The sequence below is a fragment of the Corvus cornix genome, chromosome 15, assembly GCF_000738735.6.
Source record: "Corvus cornix cornix isolate S_Up_H32 chromosome 15, ASM73873v5, whole genome shotgun sequence".
In the NCBI taxonomy this organism is placed as follows: Eukaryota; Metazoa; Chordata; class Aves; order Passeriformes; family Corvidae; genus Corvus; species Corvus cornix.
The window spans coordinates 3,112,110-3,139,415 of record NC_046345.1 but is presented as its reverse complement, the minus strand read 5'-3'; the positions used below and the strand labels follow the sequence as shown (position 1 = coordinate 3,139,415).

Below are 27,306 nucleotides of genomic sequence, written 5' to 3'. Positions count from 1 at the left end.
TGTTGTGCACCCCTAAAGTGGAGCTTGCAATCCCAGCAAGTGGCAAAAGGGGAGATTTCAAACATTGTAAGAAAGAAAAGAGACTTTGGGTTATTGTGGTCTCTGGGCTGAAGAGGTTAAAGTTGTGACCACAGCGGTCACTTCTGTAGGATCAGCAGCATTGTCCTATGGAATTCACCGTGCCCAGCCAGGCATTGTATCAGTGGGAACAGTGCAAGTACAGGACTTAGACTATTCATGGGGTGGTCTAACAACTGACATCAACTCACTGATTGATTTTATTTAACTAACTCACTAAGGGTTTATTTATAGAATTCAAAAAGAAAAAGTGTAGGAGCAGTGAAGGATGTGTCATCAGTCATGTAATTTGCTATTAAAATCTGATGCTGTAGACTGGACTGGGCCATGATGCTCACAAGTGTAGGAAATGTTTGGTTGCTGTGTTCACAAACTGCAGTGAAAGGCTTTGGTGTTTTCATCTTGTATAAAGAATCCAAGTAAAGTTGAAAGCAGCAAAGCTTTTAATTGTGATACAATTTGTGCATTGAGGTATGGCAGTAAAGAGCAAACATGAGCAAGCTCCAGTAACTGTTGCAGAGACCAATCTTTATCTGGCCCAAGGAGATGATGCACAGGATGGGACCTAATAGATCATTTCAATATTTGATTCCTGTGATTCTGTCAAATCCCTAAAGACCTGGCAGCAGGCTTTGATCTCAAGACAAAGGGTGAAAGGAAAACCAAGGGTCTACATATCCTGTCGCTTTCTTTGGTGGGAGTAACTGAAGAAATACTTGATTATTGCTGGGATTTGCCTTCTCATTAGAAACACCAAAAGAACAGGAGCTGAGCCAAAAATTTCAGTTGCAAATTGACTGTTTAAAGAAATATGTGTGAAGGTCTCTGCCTCAATATGAGTTTGTAGTCATGGTGTTAGGGGAGCAAGATAATAGAATAAATTGCATCATTAAATCCCTGATGTTTCAAGGGAAAAGTCCTACTAATGGGTGGGGGGGGGGGGGGGGGGGCGGGTTGGCACTGCAAGTGCAGGTCAGCCTTCCCTCATGCTGCTGACAAGTTCTGGAGGAGATGCTGTGTGCTGTTACACATCTGCTCATGGTTTATTCACTAAGTGCATCATAGTGCCCTGAAGTGAGGATCTGAGCTTTCTTTAACATCAGTGGATGAAATCAGACCTGCAGAGGAGTATTTCCCTGGCTGTTTAGATTTTTTTTTCACAGGGGAGAGCCCCAAGCAAGGTTTGTGAAGTTTGGTATTGCAACGTTTTCCTCATTCTAGGAGGAGCTGCAATTCTGCAGTGTAGTGGTGCACAGCAGAAAGTGTGGCCTTGTTTTCTCAGGTGGGAACCAGACTGAAAAGTGAAATGATTTGCTAAAATCAGAATTTGGGGAGTCTCAGTTTCTAGTTTTCCTGTAAACTGTAAATTATATAGTGAATATGGCAAGCCATGGCCTCTTTGTGCAGGGACTGTGGTGGGGAGGAAGAAGTTCCCTGACTAGTTAATGTAAGCAGGCTGATGTAAATAATTTAAATTCAGTTGGGACAGAAAGGATTACTGTCCATCAAATGTACCTAACAGCCATAAGCTATGTGAGGCTCTGCATCTTTCATCCAGCCATTTCTTTTCTCTTAAATACACACACTGCTGTAGTCCCCACAAATTCCAGCTAAAATGAGAGTATGCATGCCAGGTACTCCACAGAGAGACAAGAACCCCCCATATCCATGCTTCTGGAAGTAGGTGATATTGAAAAAGGAATAGAAAGAGATGTAAACATTGTAGGTAATAATTATTCTGGGTTTATAAAATGTGTTTTATATATCTATTAAAAACTGTACACGTTTATAGATGTATTCACATACACATGTATAAATTTCATTCAGTACTGAATCAAGAATCATAAGTGGTGTTTCCATGGAAGAGAAAATTGTGGTGCAGGTCAGGTGGGTAAAGGCAGGAGGGAGGGCAGAGACCATGTAAAACACTCCTTTTACATTAGCATACATTTCTTGTGGTGTGCCAGCACAATGGTCTCTGAGCTGGCTGTGCAAATGTTCAGCTTTTTGTTAGCAGCTACTCAAAAAAGCTGAAAGCAAATCAGAGAAGTGTCCCTGAGTAGCTGATTCCTAGTGATTTTTTTGGTTCATTCCTCCTGCGTGTTTGCTGCTCCTCTCAAATTGATCTGTTCTGAAAATTGTATCATGGTTGAATTCACATCCAACTACAAAGCAAGTTGAGAGGCTTGTAGTGTGGTCTGCGGGCAAGTAGGGGAAATTTTGTCTTAATCAATGTACAGTTCTCCATCCTGTGAAAGAAAATTAGCCATGTAGATACAAAAGAAGGACAAAGCAGCCACACACTGCAGCTCAGAAAACTTTCCATCATTTCTGCTGAATAGGGACCCAGTGTGGCTTTTTCTATAGAGCAACGCTCCATTTGTTTCAAGGAAGTTGTGAAATTGGAGACCGAGAGGAGTTAGGAGGGAGGCTCATTAGAGAGGCTCTGTTGTAAGGAGCACTTCCCAAAATTAAACTGGCTGCTCAAAGGAAGTGCAAAAGTCTGCCCCCAGACTTGCATCCAAGTCTTGATTAAGATGTATGGTTCTCCCCTGGTGTGGGGATTTGTCCTGTGAATGGGAATGCCACGTTGGGAAGAGCAGAAGAGCTGAGTCAGGAGTCATTAATGGCTGTGTCTCCAGGAGTCTTGTGGGGAGGGACAAGGAGAAAGCAGCAAGGTCTGTGCTCTGCTCCTGGTGCCCAAATAATGCATTTTTCAAAACACATTGGACCAGGCTCTTCTAGGGGAGAGGAGTCATCACTGATCTCATGGGAGGGGAGGTACTTGGAGGAAATATTTCCATTCACTGTAAGATTTCTCCTCTTACTACTCACAGGGATTTTGTGCCCCACTGTGTGATCTGTGCCTGGCCTGCTCTCTGGGTTCTGCTTTTTTTTTTCATGTAAGTGGGACTGTTGGAATATTAAGAGAACTGAGTTAATGAAACATCCTCCTTGTTCTCGTAGTTGGGAAGGCCAGCATCTGTGTAGTTTTATGCCAGCTTGTGAACGTGTTCCTCAGGCTGAGAGAATTCAGACTGAGGGTACCTCAGCCTCTGGACCCTGCAGGTCAAAACCTGAGTTCATCAAGGGACTCAGATCCACAAGAGACCTACATATCTCTGATAGCTGAGAGGAGCAGCACCTCAAAGCAGGAGACAAGGATGACTCCTTGCATGAGGAGGCTGAATTTGGATGTTCCTCACAAGTGACTGTAAAATAATTGCAAGTCAGTGCTATTTCCATTGATCTGAGATTACAAACTCAAAGCCTGTGTTTTCAGGGAGCTGAGTTATGTACCTGCCTACAAACTTTTCCAAGAGGAAAAATGGAGAATCAGAAAGCAGCTTACATCAGGGTCCCACTGATTTGTCTCAGATGTTATTCAGAAACATGTGTTTGAGATCCAGGCCATAAAAATAAATTGTTTCCTCCATCATGTTGTTTTGTGACCAAAGCTTGTTTTAAAAACTCACACTATCTTTTAAAAATGCTTTGTTTTTAAAGTCAAGTTCCAAATTCCTCACAGTCATTCTGTCAGGACTGTCAACATGCTTCATGCTCTAAATTGGAAAATGTGCTAAGTCAGGCCTAAAATCAGTAAATAAATATTACCACTGAAAATGATAATTTCCCAGTGCCTGTAAGCTCAGATGGAGTCAAACCAATGGTCTGTCAACAAAAGGGTTTATAGGTACTGTTGGTATGAGCTAGACAGACTTCTAGCTGCTGCATTTATTTTAAAATTTGAGTACTGCAAAGAGGAAACATCTGGACAATAAAAAATAAAAGAAAAAAAAACGTGCTATTTCATTGAAATTATTGATTCCAATTCTGTCTAGCAGGTTTCTCTTTCCAAAGTACAGCACCGGAGGTTTATTGGCTCATCCTTTTGTCTTTGTACTTCTTTCTTTCTTTTCCCTTGAGCGACCTCTCCTGTTTTCTCTGTATCCCTCTTTCCTTGGTGAGGCTGTACTGTACTGTACAGAACCTGTATTACTCCCCAGTTCCAGAGAAACTTGTGAGGAAGTACAAATAAATCCTTCCAGACTTGAGCAAGTGCTCTTAGCATACTCTTGCCAACCATGAACCAGTAGTGATAAAGAGATCAACACACTTTGCTGTAAACAGGACCAGTAGGACTTGACAGGTGGGGTTTTTTTGGTTTCCCATGGAATCTATCCCTTCTTTCTGGGACACCAGCAGTCCCATATGTCGACCAGACAGCCTAATGGGATTTCTGACCTGCTCCATGTTTGCTCAGTGCTAGGAAGAATTACAAAGTTGTGGAGCTGCACTGTGTTCTCTGCTGAGCAAAATTAAAACTAGTAACTGAATGGATTTTTTTCAAGTGAAGGTTCCATTAGTGATTTTCCTACAGTCTGAGGGCTCTAATTTGTTGGAAATTGAAGTGGTTTGTAGCAGCTCTGAAGGAACCCTTTGGGACTTTGGCATCCACCAGTGTTAAGGTGGAGCAGTGCATGAATAAAGTGGAAATCTCTGTCTATTAAAGTGTTGTATTGCAGACTTTGAGAGGATGTTGCTTCATATAACACTCACTGGTTTTGTGCCTCTTAAACAGCTTATTGTTTAAGAAGAAAAGCTGCAGTCTGTAATAGCCGGAGGGAGCTGGGGCTGTGGTTGATGTCACCATGGGATTTCCCACAGTGCTGGTGCTGGCTGCACATCCTTGCCCTGATGTTTGTAGAACTGTGCTGGGAAACAGGCAGGGAGCTGACCCCGCTTAAAAAAATTATTTAAGCCTCATCAATTTCTTGAGTATTGGTGAACAGTTTGTATCATGAAACCAGGACCTAGGGCAGACAGAGGTTAAAACTTACCCAGTGTTCCTGATAGACTGGAAATAGAAACTTCTTCCTTAATTCCAGTACCAGGCTCTGGTGCCAGACCATCTCTTTGTCATCTAAAGTGGCCTCTGGTTTTGCTGCCGCTGCCTGTTATGTGACCAGGGGAAGCGTCTCTGTTCCTTGTGCTCCCTATTGCATCCAACAATTTGCTTTTTTTGCCATGCCAATTAAGCAAGTTTAAACTGACGTCCTGCTCATTCTCTTCCTTCTCTCCTCACTTCTGGCATTGCTCTCCCATCCCCTCCTGTGTGCTGGCACAGGCTTTCCTCTTTCTTGTAGTGAGGTGGTTCAGGAAGTTGAACTGGCAGAAAACTCATGCTGTCTTTCTCCCTTGCAGAAAGGTGGAGGAATACATATATACATTTATTATTTTTATATTTTTTTGGTGCTTGTTTAGCTCTCAGCACTAACCAGTGCTGGGCTAAGCTGTGATGGATGTAGCCTTCCACCTCTGTCATAAGTTTCCACTGGGGCTCTGTGCATCAGAAGTGTCAGGTGAGTGAGCTTTGAACCACAATTAGGGTTTTTGTGTAATAAAATAAATAAAAATAAGGCATTTGATGCTCTCTCATTATGCCTTTTTTTTTCTCCTAGAAGTAAAAATGAAATATTATAACACTCACTTGCCTATGTTTAGCACGTCCGCTGACTTGCCATTTTGGAAGTAGAACCAGTTCTATTTTTAGAGCTGAACTTCCTGTTTGAGCTCTCTTTAAGTTTGTCCTTTGCCTAACACAGGCAAACTCTTAAAAAAAATCTTAGTTAAACTGGGACAGTTTTGCTAAAAACAGTCATGTTCATGTCCAGATATAAACAGCAATAAATCTGCTTTGAATGAACATTACAACAAAAATACAACCTCTCAAGAGAATGTATTTCCATGATGTCAGGACGTGAAAGTGAAATTGAAGAGACGTGTTGGTGTGGTCACAGGCATCTCAAAGCCTCTGTCTACAGGTGGATTTAAAGCTGAATTGTCCTTGTGGGACAATCAAGCAGAACAAAGAAAATAGAAAGCTATTTTAGAAAAACTCCCCATAGCCACAGTGTGTTTCTGCAATAAGCATCCTCTGCTTTAATTCATCCAAACTAGAAATGAGCTGTCTTATTTTGGAATGATACCACCCAAAATCCTAAATATTTTATGGTAGTTGTTATGCTTTAGTGTCATAATATACCTTAGTTCAAAATTACCTTCAAGTGTACTGCCTTCACCTAAAAAATATACATTAATACCAGCATGTTTTGGAGGTTTGATGTAATCGTAGCTGTATATTTCTTCAGATGTCCTCATAAATGTGGGTACAAGATGTGGGGGGGTGCTACCAACCCTTTGACACCTTCAAATACCCTTCTAGACCAGAGGGGAGCTGCAGGATTGTTCCTGCAGGTATAGTGCACATGTTGATTGGTGATGTGAGTGTAGTTGAAGGTCTTCTTCCATTTCCTAACTGCCAAGTAGGAGGGAAATCAAGGCCAAAGTTTTCCTCGTTATGGGCTGAGGATGAGGTTTCAGAGGGTGGAAAGCTTATAATTTTTATAACGTTTTTCTTTATTGTTACTGTTAGATGTATTTTATATTGAGACATTTTAGGAAATGATTAATGGTCTTAAAATAAATTTGATAGATAAATAAAACATAAGATTTTCACCAAAGTTATATCCTGTCCCACTTTTCTTAGACCTTGTATTATTTTTCTTTCTATAACTGTTATTTGTGTGCTCTGTGTTTTCAGCCACCTGGAGTATGCTTATACTACAGGTTAATGCATTGGTATACTGTACAAAAAATTGGAAGTAAAATGCTTCTTTGTATAAGGAATTTTTTTTCTGTGTGCTTTTCACTGTCTGAAGCTTCTAAGAATCATTAGAAATGATGGCTTGGGTAGGTGTAGGGATACGGATTAATTCTATATAATGCCACTAAAACACATGATTTGCCCTGAGCCCCTTTCTTCGGCCCAGTCCTGTAGCATTAAGGCTGAACAGTTCCACAGGCAGTTCCTGTGGCCACGCTCTGCACAGCGTTTGTTGTGTGCAAACAGCTCCTAACGCGGGTTATTGCAGTTTGGCACTTTTATATGCAGTGATAAAGCTACAGAGGGGCCGGAGGGGAAGGTTCGCGTCAGGCACGGCAGTTTTACACCTCCATAAGGAGGAGATGCTGTGACCCCACTGAAAGGGCTCCTGCTGCACAGCCAGAGTGGCGCTGGGGACAGAGACCTGGCCGAGGGGGAGGAGGGAAGGCAGAGAGCTCTGCAAAGCGGGATCCTTGGCGTACGCCTTTCCTGGGGGCCCGGCTGTGCTGGGGAAGGTGCTGGGTGAGGAGGTGTGGGGGAGAGCTGTGTGCGATGTCCGGGCTCGTTTCCCTTTGTTCTTCTGTGCCCTCTGGTGGCACTGGGAGTGATGGGATCGGGACGCGTCTCTTAATTTGTTCGTACCCTCGCTGTGAAGTACAGGGAATGTCGGGAATAGCTCCACTTGAGCAAGGACTTTCTGCTCGGATTCACATCCCTCCCAGTTAGCAGGGGATATCATAATAGTCTCCCGTGGGCAGCAGAAGAATACGTGCTTCCAGCTCCGGGAGCTCCGGGGGGATTAACTGGGATGCAAGTCAAAGCCTCAGTCTTTAGGTACAATTAACCCGCTAGTGAGGCTGGCAGATTTCCTGAGGCTCTGCCAAAAATCCTGCTTTACAAACCAGGGATTCTTTCCTCGTAAGAAGCATAAAGATTAGGCAGGACCAGCGGGCCGGTCCCTCGGCATTGCAGGTTGGTTTCTGGTTGTCAACACTATATTGTACCTTCAGCACAGATCTCAATTCAGACACAGAGGGTTAAAATAATTCTCCAAGGTAGCTTTATCCTCTTAATGGACAGGCTTGGTAATCATTCTTACAGAAAGGACATTTCCTCTTTCCTCTGCTGTGGGGGAGTTGCACCTTTTCCTGCTGGTGCTGTGCTGGAGAAGAGACCACAGCCTAGAAAACTCTGGTGTCGTTTGCAGCTCTGATTCACACCTCCTGTGCATTTCTCATACTCTACTGTGTGGTTCACGTTTGCGTTGCTTCCACTGCTCCAAATATCCATGCTAAATCCACGTCATGGGAAATGATGGGCTATTCTGAAGATGGGAGTCTGGCAGCTTGGATAACCTGAAGCTCAGGGCAGGGGAAGGCAGTGCTTCACCTGGTTAGAAATAGGAAATGGCAGCTGTTGGACCACAGAGGAGATTTTTATAGTCCCAGTATTTCCCATTCCCTGTTCCCTCTCTGGAAAATCATTACAATATTCTATACATGAAGGAAAGCGTGGGTGCAAACTCTGCAGGGAAGATCAACAGGAGTTCTACTGAATGACTTCAGAGCTGGAGCCCATCATTCCTGAAGTGTCTGGGGTGGGCTTGGTGAGCTGTGATTTGGGAAATCATTTGCTGATGCAGCGAAGGTGCCTGTGTAATCTGCATTCCTGGAGTGCAGTTCTCTCTCTGACAAGTGGACAAGGTTTGCTTCCCTGTTGCTCTTGTTTTACCAAGAAGCCCAGAACAGAAAGGACCAGCTCTCCACACCAAACCAACTTGACCAGGGTGGGCAGTGGGAGACAAGTCATTTTTTCTCCAGATGTTCATTTCTGTATTAAAAAAATAAGGATATTACAGCACACAGTTGTACAATTCAATCTATTAGAATCTTTACAGTGTCTTGGTCAATAGGTCTCCAAATAATGGGAACAGATATTACATATGCTATTGTCCCCTTAATTTTAATGTGGATTTTACTAATACATGGGCTGGAGTAACGATAATGTTTTTAAGGTTTTAAGTAAAGCATCGTTCTTCTGTAGCTCATCCTGATGGATTTTATTTTCCAGCTTACATCCCTGCAATTGATTCTTCTGTCTCCTTCTTGCTGTTGTCTGTTCCCCTTGTCAGAGATGGCACTAGCTTGTTTCTTAGTTACTGTCTTTGTGATTCTTTGGGGATTCGCTTGTGCTCCATGAGCAAGCAGCAGGAGAGGAAGATGTTTCTTTAGGCTGTAAAATCCCCCAGCATCACCACTCCACCTCTGAGTCACATCTGCTGCCAGAGATGAAGCAGTGCTTCTTAATCCCACATTGCCCAGTCCAGAGTTCCACTGGAAAAACATCCAGGGAAGTCAAGGGTGAAGTGGTGCATGGCGCACTGAAGCTTCCCATGTCAGCAGGAAGAGACTTTGCCAGGGCTCCAGGTCCAGTGGGTGATGAGCTGAAGTGAGGGATAGGTGGGAACAAGGACAAGAGGCTGCCAGGGTCACTGAGATCCTGCTGGGACCTGCTGGGCTGCCCCAGGCTTGGTTGAGCGAGGTCCATTCTTTGAGAACATGGTGAGAGTGTGGCAAGGGGATGCCTAGGAATTGGTTAACAGAAATGGATCATGGTAAAATGCATGTGGAACTGCCCAAAAATCCAGCCTGACCTGAGATCTCTCAGCCTGCCACCACTTTTTGGAGCCTTTGTGTGCTTCTTTCCCTTGTCCTTTACTCTCCTAGATGATATTTTTTCACCTTCTATTAGGAACAGGAGATAGAAGAAAGAGCTGAATCTTTTCAGGACAGAAGAGATAAAGCTGGCAATGAGCCAGGGCTGCTGTGCAGTGGGCAGTGAACACCAGGATGTGAACCTGTAATTATACATCTCAAATTCTGTGAGCAGTACTCCAAGAATCATTATGTATGGGCTTGTTTGACAGTACTGTGGCTTAAGAGAAAAACATCCCCTCAAATTACTCTTTAATTTGGAAGTCAAGAGATTATCAATTCAAATCTTAAGCTCTTCTGCCTGTAATTGATAATCGTGTTCATTTAACAAACCTGCTATTGAACTGCTCCTCATACTCTTAATTCATCAGGTAACTGCTGATTTTTCTTTTGGAAAGGATAATTGAGAGGCTCTACAAGGTTGCTTCCAGCAAAGCTGAGATCAAACCTAGACTAAAATATGGCAGGTCCCAGGCTCAGCCACGTAGCCCTTCAAATAGAATTTTTCAGTATCTGTGTCCTTAACCCCTCCAGGCTGTAGCCATTGCTTTGATCCCAGGCTCTGGAAGCGGAGATCAGGATGGCTTTCATTAGGGGCCTGTTTAACAGGACTCCACCCCAGCTGCTGACCTGTGGGATTGAAAAAAGACCACTCCCCTAGATAGTAAAGTTTACTGTTAAAAAAACAACAACAACCCCTCCCAACCCATAACTAGATTTTATATATGTTGTTTCAAACATGCAGATACAAAATTTAAAGACTCTTGTGCTTTTCCACACATAACTTAACTCTCCTCATCCTGCCTCAAGGTGGCAACACTCCAGACAGTCCCAAGCCCAGCCCAAGGATGGGATCCTGTTCCCTGGCCTTGGAACGAGGAGGTTGACTGACAGGCTGGTGGGACTATTCCAGATTTACACTATATAAATTTTTCGTCTTGATTTCAAAGCTTTATGGTCTTGAGTTCTTTTGCAGAATCATTATCACATCTGTCACTGTCACTGCTATCAGGGGCTAAGGATGTTTGTAATGGAGAGCTGCAATCCAAGCTATCACTCTTGCTGAAATACTGCTCCCAAGCACATGATAGGCCAGGTGCTGTAATTATTAATAATTCCCTCTGATGGTGCATATGAGCCCTACATTTTGTTTTAATGCAATTTATTTTGAGTTATTTCTTCGGCGGTGAAAATGGTTTTGGAGAGATTTTTTGGAAGCATTGCGAGTTTGTTTGCTGGAAACCTCTCCTGGAAATGAGGCATGTCTCTCATGGGCTCCTGTTCGCTCACACACAAATGAACTGCTAATTAGGATGATAAAATTGCTGGGAGAGGTGAAACCTTCCAGTTGGCCAAAGAGAAGATTGTGGATTAATCTGTGTAAAGCTGAAGGCTCGACTAAAACTGCTGCTCAACATTCTGGTGCTAATGAGACTTGTATGTCTGCCACTTGAGGAGCTGAAAGTATGTCCTGTAGTTTTTGCTGAGAGATCCAAAGTGGGGGCTCACTCCTCTATGGCATTTAGTGCTTTCATCCCCACTGGTGCTGACTGGAATTGGGAATGTTCAGCAGTTTACAGTATCCAGTGATGCAAAGCAGTTTTTGCTCTTTGTGGATAGTTTCTGTCCATGAGTAAAAGCATCTTGAGAGACATATGGATGTTTAGAAAATTGTAGTATGATTTGGAGAGCTATTTGTCTTGCCTGCCCCCTACTACCATATTGTATGACTTCTTCATAGTTTTTAATGTACTTCTGCTCACATCAATTCACATAAAGGAGGAAACTGCTCTCGCCATCTCTGTGAACCATGTGACCTGTTCAGTGTCATATTGGGAAAAAGTCCAGCTCCAAGTTAGTTCCTTGCTCACTGTTTGAGATTTAGGAGTCATGGAGAGGCTGGTACTGGTCTCTTATCCTCTTTTCCTGCAGTTTCCCTGCAGTCACTGAGAACTGATATATATATAGATATATAAAATAATATACATACATATGTGTATATATACATAAATAAAGCCAAGGCAGATGTTTTGAGACTGCTGCTGTGTTTGCAGGAAGCCGCCGGATCGTGGATGTGATGGATGTGAACACACAGAGAGGAGTGGAGATGAGCATGTCTCAGTTCGTGAGGTACTACGAGACCCCAGAGGCCCAGCGGGAGAAGCTCTACAACGTCATCAGCCTGGAGTTCAGTCACACCAAGCTGGAGAACATTGTCAAGCGCCCCAACGTGGTAAGGGAGCCCGTGGTGATGGGCTTTATTTCAGCTTCTTCCCAGAAACAAACCATGGAGTTTAAACAAGGTGATGGGAAGTGCCCAGAACTCCTGCTCACTTGGTGTTGGGATATCATTTTTAGCCAAGTAGAAAGCTGGTCTGCTTGACAGTGGAATTTAATTTACAGGAATTAGGTACCTGATGAGCTGTTAATCATTCAATTTGCACAGATACACAGTTCCTCTCAAGGTATTTAGGGGAAACTTCATCCAAAATTAAATACCTATCTAGTATTTTTCCTCCTCTACGCAAGCTTAAACTATCAAGAAGCTTGGATTCATTATATATGAACCCTCCTTTTATCCAAATATGTTCTGGGGCTTCCAAAGCAAAAAAGTTGGAAATGCAATTGTTAAATGTAGAAATGTATACATAATTAAATCAGCATAATCACTGCTTTGTCAGAATTGGCAGTAGAGGAATGGGGTAGATTTGTACATACTTTTTAAAGGTAGAGGGCTTTTGTGATTTTATTCGCAATGGAGTCACTGGTGTGAAACTGTGACCTTATTAGTAAAGATGATTTCATTTATCTCTGTAATGTATCTATGTGTGCTGTGCTAGCATGTAGCTGGGTGTGAAACTACAGCTCTATGATGTTTTGTTTTCAGACACTTTTTGCCTGGTTTCTAAGTCCTTTTCTAGTTACAACAGTAGTTTTTTAGCTGGGGATATCTCTTACCCAAGAAGACCGTAGGAACACCACACTTCTGCCTGAACAGGTCACAAATAGATGGCAACTCTAATTGCTGATCTGTAGAAGTAATTCTTTACTAGACTTCTTTGTTCTTTTAAACGTGGATCGCAAATTGAATATTAAACACATATTTAGAAGTTCATTCAGATTTTTGCTGTCATTCAGACACTTAGCGGGTAATTTGAAGGTGCTCTGGGGAGTTTCTGGTGTTCAACTGATCCCGGTTTGCCCAAACGCATTGTGCTCAGCGAGCTTTTAAAACATCTGTGCAAATTTCCTGGGTGCTTAGAAATTAAAAATGCTGTTAGGTACCTGTTATCTCGTGTAAATGGTTATTTCATAGCTGTTGAAAATGGCCTGAGTGCACAGTTGTTTGTAAAAGCAGGAATATTTAGATTTCACCGAAAGAGACATTTGCATTCCCATGGGAGTATAAGAGAGGGTGTTGTGGAAGTCCAGTACCTAAAGTCAGCTCCCATATATTTTGTATAAGATGTCCCCTTGAATTCTGCAGAGTTTTGAGCCCATGTAAGACTGAAATACCTGATTTAGGTTCCCTGCTGTGTAAACTCTGGGTTGCAATATCAGAATGTGGGAATTATCTCAGAATCAGGGCAGTAGCCAAGTTTTGTTTTCACATACAGTTGTGATATTCATGGAATCAGTCCTATTTCCTCCTTGAAATGGAAGATATTAAAATAGTATCATCCCTTTTATGTTTGCATTTTAATGTTCATAAATGCAATTTCTAGGCTGTTGGCTACAAAAATGCCACAGACAGAATACAAGAGAAGGTGCTCACAGGTGCCCATGAGACAAAATTTGCACCCAGGTAAATTGCCTGTAAAACTCTCCTTCCCCTGGGTTTTAAAGGGCTGAGTTGTGGTGATGAAATGCTGCACCTTAACAAGTTGGGTGCACGGGACTTTTGCTGAACAGCAAGGTTCTTCCTGTCTGTGAGCATCTGCTGCTGTCACTAGAGGAGTTTTAGCCAACGAGAATATGTCCTACCGTGTGTTCAGGAGCTAACAGTTGATTTTGGTGGTGTTTCAGGTGGATTTAGTTGACTGGGTGGATAATATGTGGCCACAGCATTTGAAGGAGAGACAGACGGATGCTACCAATGCTATTTCAGAGATGAAATACCCCAAAGTGAAAAAGTAAGTATTTAAAAAGCTCTGCTCTTGACTGCCTTAAGTCATTTTAACTTTGCTGAATACAGTCTTTAATCAAATCTCTTTGAAAAGTGCATTTTTATTTTTCAGTTTTAAGCAACTCTGTTTTGAAAGTGGCAGACTGACCTTAAGTAGTAAATTCTCTGAAAGTGCTGCCCAAAGAAATCACCTCACATCACACAGATATGTCACACAGTGTAGTCAGAGTCCTGCTGTAGGCTGGGCTCCAATCCTTCCCAGGTTCTAAACTGCTAATGACAGATGTTATTAGCTGAGAAATGTTTTGTGAAATGAGCTTCAAGTCCATTTTTAATAGGTGTGTGACTTCCCAGAAACTCTCTCACTGCCCTTTCTGCCAGTTTACTTTTCTATTCACTTTTTCAAGAGCAAGGGCAAATATTGGACTGACTATCCAGGCTCAGGACCCACTCAGGGCAGGTTTGATACTGAACACAAGAGCAGTTTGTCCTGGTTCTGCCTACTTCAGCTATAGTTTTTGGGTAAGCATAGGCTCACATCACTGTTTCTTCTGCTTTAATGTCTTCCTTGAAACTTTTTATGTGATGATTGGAAAAAGGAACTATTTGGGGGCCTCAAAATGTGCACTGCAAGTTTCCTGGGAATGAGTAGAGCTGAGATAGGGGTTCCTATAATGATGCAATGACCTGTATGGCTGATGAACAGGTAATCTTGGAAGCCCTTCACTGCTGTTTGTGTTTTATTGGCCAGACCAAATGCTGGCAACATCCCAGGCTCTGCTGTTGAACCGACCTCTGGTGCTCTGCAAATCACTCAGAACTCCTTCCAAACTGTAAAATAGATTGGTACTAACAGATACAAAGGAGTGTGCAGTCAGGAAGTAATATGTAGCATTTGCTCTTGTTCTGTAAAAATAAACATTTTGGAAGGTAAAGTAAAGGTCTTCATAAAAGAAGAGACTCTGTGACAGGCATTGGGGGGACATGCTCAGCACCATTGATTTCAGTGGAAGCTAAAGATACTCCTACGTTTTGAAAGGATCAAACTGCTCCTTAGGGTAACTGACTGTGGATTGGAGTGCCCCATGCATTTGGAAATGTCCTAAGTGACTTGCCTGAGGTCACACAATAAACCAGTGGCAGAGCAACACTTGCTTCCCAAGTGGTTAGTCAGCAAATAACATTCTTTGTAATTTGCCAGAGCTAAGAAACTGAATCATGATTCAGGGCCTAAGGATTCATGGATGGTACAAGGTAAGAAGTAAAGAAAATTATTCCTTTCCTAGAGCAGGCACACTCCAGATGCTGAAAAAGATGTAGCAAGTAAACAGAACAAGGCAGAGATGGTTTGAAGGATAAGGTAGCAACATGACTAACAGAATTTAGCAGAAAAAGAGTATATGCTTGCAGTTCACTGCTTGCATCATGAAATGCCAGATGGTAGGTTTCAAAGGGATTTTAGAGACGTACCAATTCAACAGATTTTGACATGGAGTTTTTCCCATTTGTGGAGGGTGGCCTGGTAGAAAGGCAGGAGATGCCTGATGAAGAAGCAGACATGGAGCTGTGGAGGTTGCTGTCACTGGCAAAGGGAAGGTGGAGGTTGACAGCTTGATAAACTAGTAGATGTGATAGGTGCAGGGAAGCTAAACACTGAAAGATTGTGAATGCTTGAAATGTGACAATAGAGTTTGATGCTGGGAAAAGGAGTTACCAGGCATGAGTGTTAAAGGCGAGGGTGATACAGCTGGAGTGATGAAGATGTTGCTACTGAGTGTCATCTCACAGAAAGACTAGAGAAGGATGATTTACAGCACTGTTGGCACAAACCCCTCATCAGTCTGAAGAAGCCACAAAGCTAAAACCAGTAACAAACAGTGACAGTCTGTGAGCACAAGAGAAGCTGTACCAGATCAGGACAAAGATCTGTGGCTGTCAGTAACCTGTCTGCTGTTGGCTGCTGGCTGGCATTGATGCCCTGGCAGGAGCGTAAGAACGGTGTGAGCGTAAAATGATGCCACTCCTAAAAATTATCTTCTGAACTTCAACTGCAGTCCAGGCAGGGGCTGTCCTGAGGTAGAAGTTGTTGCTGTGTGCTCAGTGACTCTCAAGAGATTGCTCTTGCATGAACTCGTCTGGTTTAAAGATGAACTCCTCAAGAGATTGGCTTTCTCCATGTTTGGGAATTCAACTTGACACTTTCCTGTAGAGATACTGGTCCCAGCTATTGCTGTGAGTGTCCAGAGGGTTTGAGCCCTTATTAAGGAGATCATGTTCAGTTGTGGAGCCACAAGTCAGTGCTGTCACTTGTTTCACGCTGCCCATTCTTTTATGTGAATCATCAATACTCGTATGCTTTATTAATGACTGTTGTTGCTCAGAAATGGGATCGATTCATTCCATTCTTGTTCTTAGCATTCCCATAATTCTGAGAGTTTGCAGTATGCCATCCCCACCATTAACGTGTTCCCTACAAACAAAAAGCACTCCAGCGAGAGCGCTGCAGTTTTGCAGACACAGATGGCATTACCAGACACAAATGTCTGTCTTGGCTCCTGCACGTCGAGTTCCGTGCTGGGAGTGAAGTTAGAGAACGCTCCATCTGCTGCTTCAGTTACCAGGAGCACCGCGCGCGCTGGAGACCACCCTGCCTCGCACTTGGACTTGCACCATTAACTTTTTAAAAAAATTCTGGGTAATGAAGTTATTTTTCTGTCTGTAGGTAAATGCCTGCTTACCAAATAGGAGACTTAGAGGACTGAATTAAGCAAGGAAATAGTTTATGTCCCCTCTTTCACATCCCAGGATGCAAGTTCCGGAGAAAAGCCTCTCAGACATGGGATCCTGGATCAGAGTGGGAAGATACTGTGTAACCAAGAGCCAGCAGAAAAAGGCAGTGCTGTTGTAACATCAGCTTTTAGGGGCAGAAGCTTGTTATATCACCATAACCGTTTTCAGTTCGCTCAAAACAAGCTCAGATTTGTTTTTCTGTTTAAATTCATCCAGAATTGAAGCAATCTGGATACAGCTGAGCCAACCAAAAAAAAAAAAAAAGTACTAATTTGATTTTTCATTTATCAAAAGAGATGGCTCTGCTGAAATTATTATCCTCTTTATTAGGTTTTGTGTTTGTAGCCTTGCAAGATTATTTGCAATGCAGTGGCAGTGAATAGCTACTGTTCAGGACATGAAACAGTAACAGGCACTTTTAAGAACTTGGTAATGTTTGTGCTGTGGAACAAATGAAAATGAAAGATTTAGTCACTGCAGCATCCTTTTTACCTTCAAAATTCTTCCTATTACTTGAAATACCTAAGCACTGCTGTAATAGGTTTCTGTATTGCTGCTGTCCTTCAGTTAAGGATGGGGTATCCTGTGTGGAACATCTACCTGTTCACAAAAGAATGCTGCTCCTTTAGCATGTCCTCAGCTCTATTCTTCCTCTCCCAGGCTGTTGTTCAGCCATCCATTCCTTTCTATTCATTCCTTTACTAAGTAGGGATGGATTTAAACAGATGCTAAAATGCTCTGCTGAGCTGTGGTCTAATTAGACGCCCAGGGTGCCTCTGGAGACAGGGAATCAAGGGAGCTCGCAGGTCCCACAAGGCAACCTGGCACTGGTTTACGCATGTGAGAGACTTGTCTGCACTTTGTATGCCATTTGTGGATTGCTTTTGATACAAAACCTCTATAAGTACAATGCAGTAAAAAAAATTAGACCAATAAGTGCGAGTTCTCCTTAAGACTTTCCAAGCTAGCAAAATAAATAAAATGTGATGTCTTCAGATCAGTGCATGAGTGACAAATCCTCCTTTGGGTAGAACTTGGAGGACTTGCAGCATCACACATGTAACTCAGATAACCACCAGTGTTTACCACAGTTTGTGGTGACCCTGGAAGTGAACAGCCTTGTCACAGGGTGGAGAAACGAGTCGTGCTCTCACAGATACCAAACTGCTGTTCCAGGGGCAGACAGGCCTGGCTCGCAGTGAGTTGGCAGCTTGGTTCAGTTCATTGTGGTGGTGGGTAACCTCTTCAGAAATTTAAGCTTCCAATCAAAAAAAACCAAACCAAAACAAAAACAAACAAAAAAAACCCCCAAACAAACCTCTTCATTCTTGAAGTTCTGAGGTTCCAGCGCTTGTGCGCTGTTGGAAGTCAAAATCTGGAAGGTCAACCAGGGGTCCCTGTGCGGTCCCCACTCGTGGCAGCGGCACACTCGGATGTGCGCCCACCCCGCGCGCTCTTCCTGTCCCACCGGGGCTGGGACCGGGCAAGGGTGCGACGAGGGAAGTGCTGTCGCTTACTTTGGTCCCAGTGTGGTCTGAGAGTGTCATTTGCAGGCACTTCACAAACACTCCGGTGCCTGGCAGAAAATTGGCTTCTGTTATCTCGGGTGTTGTCTCTGTGTGTGACTGACTCGGACCGTAACCCCCTCCGGGCATGAGCCGGGCCTTTCATGTGCGTTTGAAGTGCCCGGTGCGCGCACAGGGTGCGGTGACCACGGAGTGTGACGATTTGGTTTGTTTCCCTCGGGCTGGGAGCGCTCGGTACCGCTCCCCAAGAGGGGGACGGGGCGAAGGTGGGTCCCGGCAGGGCACGGGCACAGGGCCCGCTGCGGCCGGCTCTGAGCGGCCTTCCACGGGCAGGGCTGGCCCGGCGGCCACGGCTGGGTGCTGGGGGGCCCTGCGAGAGCGAGGAGCCGGGGTTCGTCACCCCTGACGGGGAGCCGGGCTCATCCTTGAGAAAAGCCGGGTTCATCCCCGCAGGAGCAGCCAGGGCTCACCCTAGGGAAGCCGGAGCCCTCCGTGAGGAGATGCTGCGGCTCATCCCCGCGGAGCAGCCGGGCCCTCCCCGCCGCGGCGGGGCCGGTCGCTGCCGGTGAGGCGGGGATGGGGGCGGCAGCCGGGCCGGTGCCTCCCGGGTGACAATGGTTTCTTTGTCTTGCGGCGCAATTCGTGGCTTCCAGTTGCAGGGCCCCAGTGTGGGAGCGCTGTCGGTGCGGGCCGAGGCGCCCCGAGGTAGCAGCTATTGTTCCTGCTGCCTCCTGCCAGCCCCGCTCCCAGGCCCGGCAGAAGGGCCCCCGCGGTGCCGGGATGCTGCCGGGGGCCGCTCTCCCCCGACACCGGGAGCGTCGCTCCCGCCCGGGGATGGGGAGCGAGGCCCGCGCCTTTCCCCGCGCTGGCACTTGCAGTTGGCTCATGGGTCTGTGGTATTCGGTTTCAGGCTCAGGGATTTCAACCAGCCGGCGCTGCTCCTGGGAGGAAGGAAGAGTGAGCTATACTTTTCTCATTGGCCCGAACAAAAAACAGAAGCCTCTGCTGGGGTTTGGGAGTGGTTTATGGGCTGAGCTCAGTGGCAGGGGAGCCCTCGCAATGCCAGAGGGAATAGAGCCGTATGGTGCGCGGTGCCTATTGCGGGAGAGAAGGAGCTGAGCTCAGGGTAATGCTGCTGCCTGTGCGTCCGCTCGCGTCTCCCCGGGCCCATGTGCATGAACGCTGCCGCTGCCTGCCCTGCCCGGCGCTGCCTTCGCATCCCGGCGCGGCTCTCGCTGTCTTTGTTTCTCTGTTTGCTTGCGGGTTTGTAGCGATGCGTGGCGAGTGCATTGTGGGTTTGCCTGGGAGTGTGGGCTCTGCGCTGGCTTATGGAGTGGTGTCTGTGTTGTTCCTGTGTTCCCAGCTCGCTGTGTTTGCTTAGTGGTTTAGCTTCATTTGTATCATCTCCCTCTCTTTTTGTGGATCTCTGTGTTTGTTCTTCCTCGTGAGTTTGCAGGTTACTCCATATTTCTTCGCATCATTTCTCTAACAAATTTCCCCAGATGTTTGGGGTTTTTTTTTGGGGGGGGGGGGGGAGGGAGTGGGAGGGGGAAGTTCCCCTTTTCTCCACATCACAAATCCTTCCTCCAAAATAACAATACATTAACTCGACAGATATCAGCCTTGTGGAGAACACAAACCAAACTCTTCAATCGGGAAGGGAAGCTCCCCCACAACAGATTACAAGCAGCTGCATGTTTTAAAACCCTGACTGAGGCTGTGCAGGGAGATAAAGTGGAGTGTTCAGGGGTTGGATGTGGTAGCAGTTGTGAAAATATTCAACTTGGGGCATCTTTTGCGTCGCCTGTGTTTTCAGGGTGTAACTCTGGTCAGGTTGTCTCCCCATGCCTGATGTGGGATTGTGTTCCTGTAACCACTGTACCTGCCCTGGCCCAGAGCACGGTGGCCACAGCACACAGTGGGATGTAGTTCCTCGATTTCTTTCAACATGGATGCTGTGTTGTGGCTTTTTTTTTTCCCCTCCGTATTTTTTTTTTTTTCTTTTTCACTGTTGTTATGGAAAACCCTGAAAAGTTGAGTGGTTCCCCAAATTAGCAGCTGTTGGTGATGAGAAGCCGCTGGCTGAGGCTGGAGCCGAGCGGTGCCTGAGATTAGCTGTGGCATGGAGTGTGCTGGGACCATGTGACTGCGGTGTACATTGGAAGAGGAAGCTGTAGAGGTCAATGCAAAGGCATTGTGCCAGACTCTGGCAACCAGGGAGAGAGCTGGATGGCGGAAGATCCTCCCGCAGGCTCCTGAGCCGGCCGGGAGCTGTTGGGTTTGGACAAAAGCAGGCCTGGGAGATTACCAGCAGAAATTAAGGCATGGCTTGTTTGTGGATGGAAAGAAAAACAGTTTATTTTCCAAATGCTTTGCAGGTTTTTATTAATCGCCATATGTGACTCTTTCACTAAAACCACCTTTATTGGAGTGGAAATTGTGTTTAGAGGAGTTTCAAGAAAACAGAGGGGAAAATGGGGAAAAACAAGGAAAAGAAAGAGTTGCGTGTTCACAGTAATACCTGCTTCAGTGCTTTCTCACCAAACTAAATTTTAAGCGCTTTGATTTGACAAATTCAATAAGAACAGGATTCAATCCTGTTATTTCCTCTCTGAACATAAACAGTTTGACTGCTTCAGGTTTAGATTATTGACTACTGAGGAATACCTAAAACCAGCTAATGCCCAGGCCATGTTTGCTCTTCCAGAATATCTTAATTCAATGGGTGATTGTTGGTAGGTAGCACTGTCTAGAAAATTTTTGTTCGTGTGATGTATTTTACATCTGACCTTTTGGAAACTGAAAATAATTGACTCCATAAGGATTTGAATTTTTTACTTTAAAACAACATGAACCTCTAATACTCAGCACTGCCTACAAGCTGAGAATTTCCATGCTGATTTTTTTTTTTTTCCTAATGAGCAATAATTATTCAATCTGTGACTTTTTGCAGTTTGGCTGGAAGAAAGGCAACTTCCTTTCTGGGCTTCTTTTATTGTTTTTAAATTCTATCTGACTTGTAATCAACAACATCTTGGTAGAGAAAACATAAAAGGAGAAATTAAAAAAAAGTGTTTGGGAGGGAAGGACTCATATTTTGAAATGGAGCATATTGAGAGTGTAGACAGCTTCTTGGCTAGCTGTGATTTTTGAAGCATCTGAAATACCCCAGGGGCAGCAAAAGCTTCTTCCTGCTTCTGAAGGATTAAAAAAAAAAAATTAAAAAAATTCCAGAGTGGGCAAGAGGAGAGACGTGTAATTGCACAAGGAGAGGTTTTAATTGTGAGATGAAGGCGCAGGACCTTTTTTGAAGCCCACAAATTGACTGTCTTCATGACAGCATTGCGTATCATTCTGTCAACTCCGGCTCGGGATGTGGTTGCTAGGCAGCGGCTCTTATGGACCCAGAGTGGCTCTGATTTGCCAGCCTTCTGCAGACACATGGTAAGGTCCTTCCTAGCCTATCATCTACAGGGACTTCTGCACGCCGGCTGCATACTGCTGAGCTTCTCCTACCTGAATGTGAGCAGAAAAAGACACACTTAAATCAAACCTTTTTTCCTTTTATTTATTTATTTATTTTTTTAACAAATCCCCTTCCGGTAGGGTTTCCATAACTCCCCTTAAAAACCAATCCAAACCAAACCAAAAAAAAAAAAAAAAAAAAAAAAAAAAAGCCATGAAACGGAGACCGGAACAAGGAAAAGAGGTTAGTGGGTTAAGTGGTGTGTGTTTCCTGCGTTTGCAAAGGTGCCTACAGTGAGGAGGGCGGCTGTGATTCGGCCATTAGTTTCAGATGGTGGCTGCAGGCTGGAGATTCCTGCAGCCAGACCACAGCTCTTGTGTCTTTTCCAGCAATGCAGACTTTAAACTGCTCAAAACCTGTATCAAGATGGCATAAAAAATAGTGGATTTGATACTTAGTGTGGCTGCCAGCTGGGTCCTTTATGTATTTTGATGCAGAATGCCTAGAATTGTGAACAAAAAGGAGTTAGTTTGCCAAATGAGGTTTCTGTCCCCTAATCCTTGCAAAAATGGCATGAGTGGCAAGTAGGTAAAGAACATTCAGGAGGATTTATAAGCAAATTAGATTTTTCAAAACTTTGAAGCAATTTGTGTACAACTTTGGTGAAGGTTGTGTCTCTGGAGCGATGAAGGAGAGCATTAAACAGATCACCCCAGGGACTGGCAGTGGCATAAGAAATATTTCTGAACAGCCTAACTTTTAATGTTTTTCTATTCCCTAACTCCGAAAGCTTTAATTCCTCTCATATGAACAGCAAACTCAGACATGGAGATACGCATTTTTCAGCAGAAACCTCATTATCTTCATGAGACAAATCCCCGTACTGTAAATGCAGAAACTTAATTGGTGGAAGCAGCATTGCACAGGCAGTTAACCTCTGCAAATTAAGATGTGAAAAATACTGTTTCAGACTGATTCATTTTTGTCCTTCACTCTGCTTGCAGGTACTGTTTGATGAGTGTGAAAGGATGCTTCACTGATTTTCATATTGATTTTGGTGGCACTTCAGTGTGGTATCACGTTTTCCGTGGGGGGAAGGTAGGTGAACCTTTTTTGATATTTGGTTTTATTTCTCTGTTCTTCTCATAGAGGGGAGGGGTTGTTTTCTTTTCTTTTCTTTTTTCCTATCTTTCTCTTTTTTTTTCCTTGAGGGGATCAGCCAGTGATCAGACTGTTTCAGCAGCTTTGTTGATATACAGAGAGTTTGCTGAACTAGAAGGATGCCACTCACCATTATGAAACAAACAAGTGATTTATTTGAAATACCAAATGTGTTATTTGCTAGTGGTGGTGCTTTTAGGCTTGCTGTTGCTGTGTGGTCCAGAAGTGTCTTGCAGCGAGATGTGGCTGTGCGTACCCTTGCTGTGTCAGAGTGCCCTCACAAGTCTCCTGTAGCTAAAGCTTCTGTTCCTTTTAGAGATTCCGTGTTCCTTTGGTGTGTACAGGCACAGTAAGCCAGAACTGAAACATTCAAGGGTACAGAAGCCTTAAAATACGCAGCATGTATGGCTACATTCACATCTTTTCTGGTTTATGATGTTTTTCCCAGTTGCAGTATGGACAGTGTAGGGTGGGAACTGAAATCAATCAGTGGTGCAGATCCTGCTCCTCTCTGTAGCCCAGCGCAGTTGTACTGTACCAACACACTGTTCTGAACTGCAGGTGAACCACAGGCAGCTTCTGAGTAAGATGTTTCTGGAAGAGAGATGACAACTGACAGTTACCCAGCCACTTCCAGCACGTGGGCTAATTGCTGCTGCTGTCTGTGTATGCCTCTGTGTACAACACCTGGAAAACAGGTGTTTCATGCAGAAAGCAGCTCATTTGCCTAACACACGGTAGCCTTGGTGGAGTTTCTCAGCTGTTTCTTTTTGTTGACTGTTGGTAATAGTTAAATCTTAATTTTGTTTTTAGATCTTCTGGCTGATTCCACCTACTCTGCAGAATCTAGAACTTTATGAAGAATGGGTTCTCTCAGGAAAGCAAAGTGATATCTTTCTGGGAGACAGGGTGGAACGGTGCCAAAGAATTGAGCTGAAACAAGGCTACACGTTCTTCATTCCTTCAGGTATCCCTGTTAACTAACCTTTTGGAATGACTGAGATTGTGTTTTACTAACAGTTCTCTGTAAAAGTATTCTTCACACCAAAACCCCATACTGACATCTTTATTTGCTGTGGCAGAAGAATGGCCAGGGACTAAATGTGCTTTGTTTTCCAGAAATTAAGACTGATGCAAAATGTACTGTGAGAAAGTGTGTGCAGTGATCACTTGTGTGTACTGGGAGAAAGGAGAGAGGAGTTGGGCCTCTGGAGCTGTCAGTTCACCACTTCTGATCAGGGCTGTACTGACTGCTGCTGTGAGCTTTCTGGGAAAGACAATTTTCTCTTTTTGTGATCTCTTCTGGCAGGTTTCACCTGCAGTTCAGTAGCTTGCTTCTTTGCCTCTGTCTGTAGCCAGAGGTGGGTCTTGATTCCCTGGTGGAACTCAAGAGAGATTCCAGTCCATGGAAGAGCAGGTGCTGTGCTCCCTCAGGATTGCTTCTTGGGGAAGCAGCTTCATTGTTATAACTCTTCAGAATTTCTGCTGGAGGAGATGGTGCTGAATCTGGACATCTTCCAGCAGCCTGGCCACACTCAATTTTACACTGCTGCCCACCTCAGTAGCTGTGTTGCATGATCCAGGCTCATCTTGCAAAGACACCAAACAGTTGCTGCTTTGAAGGCTGATGCTTCAGCCCTTTCTGCTCCTGCCCAAATTGGATTAAGGATGGTGGAATGTGTAACAGTCCTCATTTAAGATGATATCAGACTTTGCTTTCCATTACTATTATGGGATTGTAAGTTTGTTTATATTAATTTAACACATTGCCTCTGTCTATTGGATCTTACCAGGGAAATAAATATACGTAGACTTTCTACATGACAGAAAGGCAGGCTGGTAGTTTTTCAGCTCTGGAATTAATTAGTCTGTGGAGATAAGATGATTATTTTTTAACCCTAGAGACAGAGAGAATGCAAGTCATGCAGAGACAGGGACAACGTTCTTCTTATCTGGGGAGTGTTGTTAGGATCAGTTGAAGGCCACAAATGTGCACCTTTGTAAGTATTTGGTAAGAATCAGCCTGGGAGATGACAGGGAAAATGACTTTGAGGGTGGAGGAGTTAATCCGTTAAAGGAATTAGATCTTCCCTTGAAACAGGTCAGAATGTGCCGTTACTGTTTGAACTGGGTGTTTGAGTGTGGCTGTGCTGTTTGCTTAGATCCCATTACTGCATCTTCTATTTATCTCCATCCTCCTGTGAGAAGCCTCCTACAAGTAAGACTTTCTGTATGTCAGTTTAGTCATGTTCAGCAGCTGGAACACTGCAGGTTGTGGGAGCTTGGACAGGACACAGCTGTAACATGGTGGCTGACACAAAGTGATTCCAAATGGGTTTTTGACTGTAGTTTCTGTTTTCTTAGGAAAGCCCCGAGTACAGAAATGCCAACACTGAGACATTTTAGGCTCCATGCCAGATTTGAAAGGCATTTATGAATAATGTCTCTGTAAGCACCTCATAGATTCAAGGGGTTTTGCTCTCTTGTATTTTGTTTGGAAAACTTATTTGCAAATCTCTTATTTATGTGAAAGGGCATTATTTCTGCCTTTGTTTTAAGAGTATGGAAATGCCTAATTAAAGGCTGTTCCAGGTCAGTGAATTGAGCATAGCTGTGTAAAACAGGTCAATTCCTGTGACCTCTTTGCTCTGGTTTGTGCACATATCATGTTAGTAATGTTTGAAAGTGGTTTTTATGTGCTTTAGAAGTGTTCTTAGTGTTTAGATTCTGTTTATGGGTGTCTGTAAAACCAGCGTGTCCTGTATTTTCAATTGAGCCTGATAAACCCTTGACCAGTCTCAACTCATCCATGAGGAAATACCTTCTAATTACAGGTTTGGTCACAGAAAGTGTAAGGAATTAGTGCTCAGCTGGGCTGTGAATGGGGAACATTTCAACAAAGGACCTTTCCCATAAAATATCTTGCTCTGCTCCTGTTTTCAAGTAATTTTTTGGAGTAGTCCTAGAAATGCTGTTATACCCTAGCAGTGTGAGGGTGAAGTAGGTAGAGAAGACTGTAAGAAGACAAGTGAGGGAGTGAAATCACAGGCTGCTGGGAAATGGAAGGTTTGTCTGAGAATCTGGGATCAGCAGCAGATCCAGTAAATCCCCGAAAGTACAAACCCCTTGGACAAGAATGGGGATCATTCTTACGGAAGGCATCATTATAGTGCTCACCAGGGCCTCAGGGTATTTTCCTCTCCATCACTGCCATAATTTTTCAGGATTAAGTTTAAACCAGTAGATTTCTATTGGTGTTTGTAACTCTGCAGAGCACTGAGAGCGCGATCCCAGCTGTGGTATCAAGGAGGAAGTGAGCCCAATATTGTCAGCACAGTGAGTTGTTACGGGCCAAGGTGCATTTTGCAGCATTTAGGGGTTCCTCCTAAATATGGGGAGGGGGAAAGTAAGCTGGGATTCTGAGGGGTACTCATGTAGGAGCCCAGCTGTGCCCTGGTGACCCCACAGGGCTGTTCCACATGAACGATGCACCGTTACAGGTTCTCATCTCCCACTTTACTGGTTCCCACTGGTGAGTCAAGGATGATAACTCTGCTACAAAGTCTGTGGTAAAGTGATAAAATCAGCTAGGAACCTGGCCTTTTCCATTCTTGTAACTGGTGTCAGTGGAGCTATTGATTGGGAAACACACACATTGTGCCATTCTGAGGTTTATGGCCAGATTAGATTCAAGATGTTAGACCAGCTGAAGGTTCAAGGGGGAGGAAGCTATAACTGCTACCAGTGTCAGGGAATGATTTAAATTTTTTTTTTTTTCTGTGTAAATCTAACTGTTGTTTTCCCAGGATGGGAGCAAACTTGTGCTTATGCAGGGAAAGTGTCCCAGGATGTTTGCACTTGTATGTTACCATGGGCAAAGTTTAATACGTAAAGTTTTCATATGGTAAACATTCACCACAGATAAAATTTGGTTGAGGTAACATGTCTCACTCTGGGATATTGGACAGGGGATGCTGCCTATCTGACTCACATGCCAAATGGAAGGGAAATTCTTTATAGAGTGTGCTTCTCTTCAGGTGGAAACTGTGATGATCCAGAAGAGAAAAAGCATTATTTCAGTGCTCAGTTATTGTCTCAGTAGGAAAACAACAAAATTTTACCAGTCACAGTCAAATCTAGTGCTTGTCCAGTACTGTTTTTGCTGTAGTTCTCTTCTGCACCATGTGATGACTTTCCAGGGGGATGTGTGAAGTGTTTGGAGTCTGTTTTGGTGGTGTTATGGAGAAGTAATTAAGGTATCTCCCATCACTGTGCAGGGACACACAGAATCAGTGTTTGGGCAGCATCCCTCAGATTTCTACAGCCACGATTTCTGTAGACACGTGGTTTTGGCTGCTACATGGCACTTGTTCTGTTACATCCTGACTGTTCCTCTACAGCCTTTTTGAAATACTGCTCACTAAGTTAATGCCAGTTAACCAGGTTTTTAGTATCTTCAGTGCTTCTCCCTTTGTAAGTATCTTCTCCTTTTACATCACTGCATAACTTCACTGGAACCTTTCTCTCTCCTTCTCTTGCCCTTCGCCCTCCACTCCAGTCTTTATTCTCTGTAAATTGTCTTTCACTTCTCTCCTTGCACTTGTTCTCTCAAGTGGTACATTCATTATGCATCGATTTCCCTCTCTCTTGGTCTCTGGACACCACATTAGTTTCTCTCATGTCCTCCTAAACATCACTGTTGTTACCTAAACCCAAGCTCAAAACTAAGCATACACAAAAATCCATCCTTTTTTCAATCCACTTGCTCTTTTAAGTCT

At 44.1% G+C, this 27,306-nt stretch overlaps 1 protein-coding gene across 7 annotated transcripts in view; it reads left to right on the top strand.

Annotated features, from left to right (window-relative positions):
- KDM2B (lysine demethylase 2B) overlaps positions 1-27,306 on the top strand; it is a 108,029-nt gene that overhangs the window by 13,172 nt on the left and 67,551 nt on the right. For 5 of the 7 annotated variants that reach the window (XM_039561010.1, XM_039561006.1, XM_039561008.1 and 2 more), the window contains exons 5-8: positions 11,514-11,692; positions 13,486-13,592; positions 22,372-22,465; positions 23,342-23,495. In XM_039561010.1, the coding sequence (XP_039416944.1) occupies positions 11,514-11,692; positions 13,486-13,592; positions 22,372-22,465; positions 23,342-23,495 (534 nt within the window). Of the gene's footprint in view, positions 1-11,513; positions 11,693-13,485; positions 13,593-18,915; positions 19,028-21,406; positions 21,424-22,371; positions 22,466-23,341; positions 23,496-27,306 lie in introns of those variants that run through there. The other 2 variants (XM_039561009.1, XM_019285208.1) reach the window with 2 other exon arrangements.